Source organism: Physeter macrocephalus, chromosome 5, assembly GCF_002837175.3.
Source record: "Physeter macrocephalus isolate SW-GA chromosome 5, ASM283717v5, whole genome shotgun sequence".
Taxonomy (NCBI): domain Eukaryota; kingdom Metazoa; phylum Chordata; class Mammalia; order Artiodactyla; family Physeteridae; genus Physeter; species Physeter macrocephalus.
Window position 1 is genome coordinate 69533496 of NC_041218.1, and position 8957 is coordinate 69542452.

General features: G+C 34.6%; 1 protein-coding gene across 6 annotated transcripts in view; it reads right to left on the minus strand.

Annotated features, from left to right (window-relative positions):
• DGKB (diacylglycerol kinase beta) overlaps positions 1-8957 on the minus strand; it is a 654153-nt gene that overhangs the window by 455082 nt on the left and 190114 nt on the right. For 2 of the 6 annotated variants that reach the window (XM_024129254.1, XM_024129250.1), the window contains one exon: positions 2357-2389. The exons of 2 other annotated variants lie outside the window; for them this stretch is intronic. In XM_024129254.1, coding sequence (XP_023985022.1) covers positions 2357-2389 — 33 coding nt within the window. Of the gene's footprint in view, positions 1-2356; positions 2393-8957 lie in introns of all 6 variants that reach the window. 2 more of the 6 variants (XM_024129247.1, XM_024129241.1) reach the window with 1 other exon arrangement.

An 8957-nucleotide genomic window follows, 5' to 3' on the forward strand; every position in this document is an offset into this window, starting at 1 on the left:
TAATTGATGGCCATCATAAGCCGAAGCTTAAAAGCCAAGAGGCAGCTCTCTTGTATATTCATACTCATCATCTCTTTCTGCCAGTTGGGTTAAATGCTTAACCTAGTGATTTCTATGTAGTCCCCAATCTGTTTATGCAAGTTCTAAGTAGAATTCATTTTATTATTAGTACTGTGGAATTTAATTAGCTCTCAAACTATTGAGTTTTGAATGTAAAATAAGTTGTTTCCATGAAAAATTACTTGCATCCTTTGGAAAGGCACAATAAAACAAGGTGTGTGTGTGTGTGTGTGTGTGTGTGTGTGTGTGTGTGTGTGTGTGTGTGTGTGTGTGTGTATAGGAAGAGCAGTCAATTTGGGCTGGACACAATGACTAAAAGATTTGAGAATTAATAATAGAAACAGAGAATTTTTTTTTTACACTCAAATTGCTTTGCAGATGCCTGTGTTTTTCTTATACTTTAAAACAATTGAAAGTAATTGAAAGCAATTACTTTCATTAATAAACAAATATCTTTTCACAAAATAAGGAATGCTTTTGTTATACTTTAAAACAATTGATAATTGAAACTTATCAAGGGTCTTAAGGCTGTGCTATATGCAAGAAAGGGTATATGCCATTTCCAAATAATAGATGTATCCACATAGAAAAGCCCTTGATCCTATGTGAAAAGTTTAGCCAACGAATATACATTTACATATTTTAAGTAAAATGTTTAAGGTATATACACATTTTTCTATAAATTCCCCTACATACACTTTAACCACATTTTCAATTAACCAAAAAGCAATTGTTCTTGATGGTGGTATATAAGGCTTCTTGTGTGAGAGTGTGTGTGTGTGTGTGTGTGTGTGTGTGTATTCACACACTCACCCATGTATATATCTATACATGTGCTTAAAGAAATTTTTGGAACAACATAGTTGAAAAAAGCTTATATAATGATTTCGGACATGGTAGAAAGTTTAAGTTAATGTAAACCAATACAGCTTGCCAAAACAAAACAAAACATACAAACAAAAAATAGTATAGGAAGACTTTTAAAAACTTTATAGCAGACAAAAAAAGTTTTTTTTGACAAATAAAAAAAGCATGTTTTGAAAACAGCAGTTTTGGTCTATTTATTCAATCTATAATAATACAAATTATTTAACTAAATATTGGAGACATTTTGAGATTAACAAGTCTAAAGAGAAAACTTTAAATCTCTCAGTTCATCATTTGATGAGCTATGATAGGGGCAAAAATAAACTCAAGGATCTTAACATATAAAGTTAATTCTCTGACACTTAAATAATTAGCCTAAATAATAAACTTTCCTAATACCTTTGTCACCTGAGTGTGTAATTTAACGTCTAATTTATAATAATTATGATAATAATGGTATCAACTGATTTTAAAGAATATAAAAACAGTTTAACATCTCTCTCAGAGTAGAAACATTATATTTCAAGCATAGCTCCTAGTATATTTGTAAGTATATCTATGGTTACAAAATGAAATTTTAAAAAATTTTAATGAGGCAGTCTACACTGATTAGAAAACGTTTTAGGGGGAAGGAAGAGAGGTTATTACATTTTTGTGCAATTATGTTATCCTCCAAATAAATCATACTCATATAGTATTCAGATATTATGAGTAATATTTTCTAAGCAAGCAGATTCAAATTATAACTTTAAGCGAAACAATACCACTTGAGGCTATCCTTTAGAGATAACAGCAATTGAATGGGAATTGTCACAGAACAATGTGGAGGCTTTGCTTAATTAATTAAAAGGTAAAGTTAACACTTCACTGAAAATAAATGTTGCGGCAATGCCTACATTTATTTTCAAAATCAAACTCATTTACTTTGTGACTATATTTTATTCCAATGACTTTCTATGCAACGTCACATGCTAAGTGATTAATGTAGACCTACTCTTTTAAAAGTGATGAGGACTTCAAAGTGAGCAAGAGTTTCTCAATTTTCTATCACTGAAAGCTACATTTTAATGGCTTAGAGGAGTGAACTGTTGGGGTTTTCTGCAAGGTTTAAATGTGACAGATAGGAATAATGCTATTCTTATACACTGGTCAAAACTCTGCAAAGTAACCTTTCTTTTCTCCTGCATACTTTGTGACATTTAACTTCTTGTTTCCCTAATGCTTGTCACAAATGTTGATTATAAAGGCTGCAAGTCTATCCCATCATGAAAATACTAAGATCCCAATTCCAAATATCAAAATATGAGAAAAAATAAAGCATACAAATTAATTACAGTATGTCACTGATACAGCCCAAAATGTTCTTTATAACAATACAAGATGTATAAATGACCTATAGTTGCAAGTGTGAAAACCTTTGCTTACGCACCTCAGGGACTGAAACTCCTGAAGTGGGCAGAGTCTGCTGAAAAAAGAGAAGTTCATATTAAAGCTGAAAAAAAAAAGTCAAACTGAAAACAAGTACCAATGAAGGTTCTTATATCACTACACACGTGTGAAATAAATGAATACATTACAAATATATTTCCTTGTCATAATTTTTCTGCTTACTTTCATTAATAAACCAAAATCTTTTCATGAAATAAGGAACACGCTAATGCAGAAGGGATTAGACTGTAGAATTACTTATCCAAAATACAATTTCATATACTTAAAGTAGACTAATCTTTGGCCAGCTTCACAGACCTCTCTACAATAATATTGATGTATTACATTCATATTTTGGAATGAGAACTCATCTCCAAGTTCCATTATCCTTCATAAACCATTCTTACTAATTTTTTAAGTTGTCCATTTACACAGTCCACCATTTCACTTTCTAGTCCAACTTTCAATCCTTTCTACAAATACTCAGTGTCTTTTGATGTAGACATAGCTTATGGTGCTGATTTTATTTTGTGATATTCTGGAAATAAAAAATATATATTCCATTAATAGCAGTAAAAAATAAAAAGATAATTAAATAAGTAGCAAAATTTTACTTGGGAGTAATTATTAAAAGATTAGGTTAAATACACTAAAACCAGTCTTCATAACAGCATGTCTTCAATTACCCACCACCCTTCCTTTTCTAAGTCACACTGGGAAAGTGTTTTTCTGGCAAGAAACAGAGAGAAGGTTACCAAATTCCAAAAGCCTGTGTCCTGTGGGACCTTATAACATAAAACACAAATTTGGAAGAATAGGTTATAAATCACACTCAATTCTGGATAAAGATTTTCCTTGGTTGCGGGGAGTAGGAAAGGTGGATGGGAAGCTAGTCCTTAGACATTGTGTGTCTCTAGAAAGAAGAGAGCAGTCAGTATATTTGAGTTTCCTCTCCTGGACAAAGCTATGTGTGTGAGACTCCCAAAATGAGAATGAAAGATCTGAGAGCACAGTTATTAGTTTACTGCCTTACCAAGTAGAACTCCAGGAAGGGAACAAAACCCAAAAGAATAAATAGCTCCATGTAAGGCTTCATGGCTGCTTGTACAGAGATGGAGTAGAGGATCCAATGTACCCAAAAGTGGAAGAGAAGGAGAAAAGTCTAGGGCAACCCTAGAGAAAATTAAAGTGTCCAGGAATACAACTCTATTTAGAATATATTTCCATAATATAAGTAAAAAATACTGCAGCAACAGATTTTTAGTAAAAAACAATCATGCAGTCTGGGAGGATGAATTCGAGTCAACTATCCCAATAACAGGAGAAGCCTATGAGGGCCATTGCTGTTGTTTCTCAGATGGATTGACAACAGGTTTGGTAGAATTTTCATTGAAAGCTTCTGATGTCAGTAATATTCTTTTTTTTTTTCACATCTTTATTGGAGTATAATTGCTTTACAATGGGGTGTTAGTTTCTGCTTTACAACAAGGTGAATCAGTTATACCTATATATATGTTCCCATATCTCTTCCCTCTTGCATCTCCCTCCCTCCCACCCTCCCTATCCCACCCCTCTAGGTGGTCACAAACCACCTAGCTGATCTCCCTGTGCCATGCGGCTGCTTCCCACTAGCTATCCACCCTACGTTTGGTATTGTGTATATGTCCATGCCACTCTCTCACTTCGCCACAGCTTACCCTTCCCCCGCCCCATATTCTCAAGTCCATGCTCTAGTAGGTCTGTTGTTTTATTCCCATCCTACCCCTAGGCTCTTCATGACATTTTTTTTTCTTAGATTCCATATATATGTGTTAGCATACGGTATTTGTTTTTCTTCTTCTGACTTACTTCACTCTGTATGACAGACTCGATTTCTGAGTCCAAGTCAGCCTATATAACACCTGGAGCAATGGGTGGTGGGGAAAATGTTTGCATTTGCTTCAGTCGGGACCAGCTCAAAGCATTTTGTCAGCCTTCTTTCTTTCTTATTTCTTGGTTGAAACTTAGACCTAAATAAACATTTAAAGACATGAATGTAGCCCTTCCATCTTTATAATAATATACAAATATATATATATATATATATATATATATTTTTTTTTTTTTCGGTATGCGGGCCTCTCACTGCTGTGGTCTCTCCCGTTGCGGACCACAGGCTCCGGACGCGCAGGCTCAGCGGCCATGGCTCACGGGCCCAGCTGCTCCACGGCATGTGGGATCTTCCCGGCCCGGGGCACGAACCCGTGTCCCCTGCATCAGCAGGCAGACTCTGAACCACTGAGCCACCAGGGAAGCCCTATACAAATATTTGATCTCCTCAAATCCAGATTAAGTGCCTTATCCTATCCCATGTCATTGACCAGGGACTCTCAAGCAATCAAACTAAGATGCCCATCAGGCAGTTTCTAGGGCATGAGTCTCAGATGCTTTCTACCTTGGGAAGCATCAACGCTCACTGTGCATATGTCTGTACAGAGCAAGTCAATAGAAAGCCAAGTGAAAAGACTATAGTTACCAAATAATTCAGACTAACAACCAATTGCAGTGCAAGAACTTCAAATAGCTCCTGTCCACCCTACCACTACCACCAATAAAATAAAATAAAATAAATCAATAAAGGATATTTTTGAGCTAATTATGGGCATATGAATATAGACAGAATAACTACTGATATTATGGACTAGTTAATATTTTCAGGTGTGATAACAGTATTGTAAATGTATAGAAAATTGTTATCTTAGAATGTGCCTGCTGATGTGTCATACTACCTGCAATTTACTTTCAAAAGGTCCAACTTAATAAATTATATATTATGTGTATATTGTAAAAATGTATATATATGCATACATAGTCATATATATACATATATATAAAGCATGATTGAAAAATAATAATTACTTCATATAGGTTGGGGATATACTGTATTCACTGTATTTTGTTTGATAATTTTTGTAATGAAATTTGGGAGAAAAACTGATCTTCCTTTCTAACTTTTTAATACATCCTCTTATTCCTAAAAGAGTGCAAAATTGTTTCTACAACGAAATAAAATATATGTGCGTGTGTGTGCGTGCATGTACGTGTTGCGTGTGTGTGTGTGTATTGGGTTGGCCAAAAACTTTGTTCGGGTTTTTCCGTAACATCTTATAAAGAAATATAGGTAAACATCTAGGTTGCTGGGGAAAAAAAGCAGAGAGAGACAGAGAGGGACCATTTGAAAATAAACGATAAAAGGGGTTCCTTAAAAAAATAATGTTTCAGATGAGGCAGAAGTTCATATAGTCAGGCATTAGCCTTTTCCAAATCTGTTCATTTTGAGGGAGTGTCTAATGATGGAAAAAGAGTTCTGAGTTTGGATTCACAGGGGTTTCATATGCAAAAATGTACAGGGGCCAAGAAGGTAATACAAATGGGCCCAATGCCACAAAAGGCAAAGACTGTGCCAAGTTGGATAATAGAAATCCCACTTTAAGGCATTCCCCACAGAAACACGATGGGATGAAATTGAAGCCTGGCTGCCATTTTGCTACCACTTTCATAGAGAATCTGTAATTTACAGATATTCATGTTTGCAGGCTTCGTTTCTCTCAGAGTAGTGGTGATGTGAGTTATCTACGGAGAGAGCGAAATTGGCAGAGAGGTAGCAAGATGAAGGAAGTAAGAAAATAGTAGAGATTCTGTCACTACTTCCCTGAGAATGGGAAAGCAGCTGATGAGTAACAGGATCAAGTGAAATTAAGGGCTCAGCTGGAACCAGAAGTAATAAATATGTAAGAGAGAAAGCCACCAGCTCTGAGAATTTCTCCAGTAATCCTCAGCCATCTGAGAGCAACACTAGAAATTCATTCCAAGAATAAGGGGGATGAAAAGAACATATATATGAGCTCACTTTCAATCAAGATATGTAGGCAAAGAGTGTACATTAAATTAACATGCTCATCAGGAGCCTAACCCTGAGTTACAAAAAGAAAACCACGGCATCTGGGCAAAAGAAAAAGAAGCAAGTTGACAGAAAACAAATTCAGAAATTACATACTTCTTTTTTATTCTTCCACGTATAATTTTGAAATATAAAGGATGAACAGAGTAAATGTTTCAGTTTTTTGAAAATTATCACGTGTGAAATTCTAAATGTAATGTATTTTTAATCAGAATTAATACAGGAAGTATGTATTTTTTATTTAATCAAATGTGAGGTGTGACTACAGAGGAATGTGATTGATTTTATTTAATCAGTATCATTTTAATATTAAATAGAATACACAGTACAGATAATTAGTTTAAAAGATGCATTTGCCTTCAGGGCACTTATTAAGTTTAACCTAATATCAAGAATTTTTTAAAGTCCTATTATTCTTAAGTATTGAGATATCTCTTGTCTTCATATTTCCTAACATGTAATCATTTTAAATTGACAATTTAATTCAAATTGTCATAGGACAAAGAAAAAATTCTTTGATGGAGAGATTATTAGAGGTTTGACTTAGTTTAACTATAATAAGAGTATAGTACTCACATTAAAAGGGTCATCGGTTGTTTCAAGAAAAATTAACAGAATTATACCTCTACCTATATAAGGATGTTCATATTTTTAAAAAATTGCTTTCATGTTTATGGTCTCATTTAATCCTCCCAGTAAAACAAGAAATCCCATTTTCCAGATTGGAAAACTGAGAATCAGAAAGTTTAGATGACTAGCCAAGAAAATTGAGTTAGTGGCAGAATCCAAATCTATTGCTTCCCTTTGCAGGCTTCATTTATTAAAAGAACAGCAGGGTTCAACAAGAAGTTTTTTTAAAAAAGTTTCTTTTTAGCCATGTCTCATTTTTTAAGCGATTTGGAAATAAAATTAGTTTAAATGTTGATGAACACTCCAAATATTTAGAAACCACAAAGTATTACCGGTTCTGACAGGCTTGGATATCAGTATGGAGTAGCTGAATACAATAACTCCAGTGCCATGATAAACGTAAACTGGCCAAATAAAACTATTTAAAATAGCTTCTTTTCCTTATATAACTCGATATCCCTGGCATTAAAAAAAGTGAGAGACAGAAAAGCAGGTTTGGGAAAAGAACAACTGTCTTCCTAAAATGGTGCACTGCCTCAGTCTAAGAGGGGAAGCTGTTCCTTCCTCACACATGATAATAAAATGTATCCAGGACATCTCTAGGTATAGAAACTAAATACATATTTGGTTTCCATGAATTTTATTTTTACATTGAAGCTTCATAATTTCTTTAACCTTTTATGATTTCACACATCCTTAAGTGTGTACACTCACACATCTGAACACAATACAAATTTTAAAAGAAAATGGATCAGAAGTGATTTTTATACCTCTACTGCATTCATTAACATCTTTAATCAAAGGTTATTTCAGTGTATGACAAGTGTATCAATTAGAAGAAACATAAATTGTTTTTCTTTTCAACTGGTCCTTGACATATCTAATAAATATGTGTGGGGGAGGGTTGGATTGGGAGTTTGGGACTAGCAGATGCAAACTATTATATATAGAACAAATAAAAAGCAAGATCCTATTGTATAGCACAGGGAACTATATTCAATATCCTGCAATAGACTGCCAACAAACACATGAAAGGATGCTCAGCATCTCTAATCATTAGAGAAATGCAAATCGAAACTACAATGAGGTTATCACCTCACACCAGTCAGAATGGCCATCATCAAAAAATCTACAAACAATAAATGCTGGAGAGGATGTGGAGAAAAGGGAACCCTCTTGCACTGTTGGTGGGAATGTAAATTGATACAGCCACTATGGAGAACAGTATGGAGGTTCCTTAAAAAACTAAAAATAGAACTACCATATGACCCAGCAATCCCACTACTGGGCAGATACCCTGAGAAAACCATAATTCAAAAAGAGTCATGTACCAAAATGTTCATTGCAGCTCTATTTACAATAGCCAGGACATGGAAGCAACCTAAGTGTCCATCAACAGATGAATGGATAAAGAAGATGTGGCACATATATACAATGGAATATTACTCAGCCATAAAAAGAAATGAAATTGAGTTATTTGTAGTGAGGTGGATGGACCTAGAGTCTGTCATACAGAGTAAAGTAAGTCAGAAAGAGAAAAACAAATACCGTATGCTAACACATATGTATGGAATCTAAAAAAAAACATGGTTCTGATTAACCTAGGGGCAGGACAGGAATAAAGATGCAGACGTAGAGAATGGACTTGAGAACACGGGCAAGGGGAAGGGTAAGCTGGGACGAAGTGAGAGAGTAGCATATATAATGACATATATACACTACCAAATGTAAAATAGATAGCTAGTGGGAAGCAGCCACATAGCACAGGGAGATCAGCTCTGTGCTGTGTGACCACCTAGAGGGGTGGGATAGGGAGGGTGGGAGGGAGACACAAGAGGGAGGAGATATGGGGATATATGTGTACGTATAGCTGATTCACTTCATTATACAGCAGAAACTAACACAACATTGTAAAGCAATTATACTACAATAAAGATGTTAAAAAAATAATAAAATGGAAAAAAATTTAAAAATAAAAATGCCATTTTAGGACTTAAAAAAAAAATCCTGTAATAGACCATAAGGGAAAGCA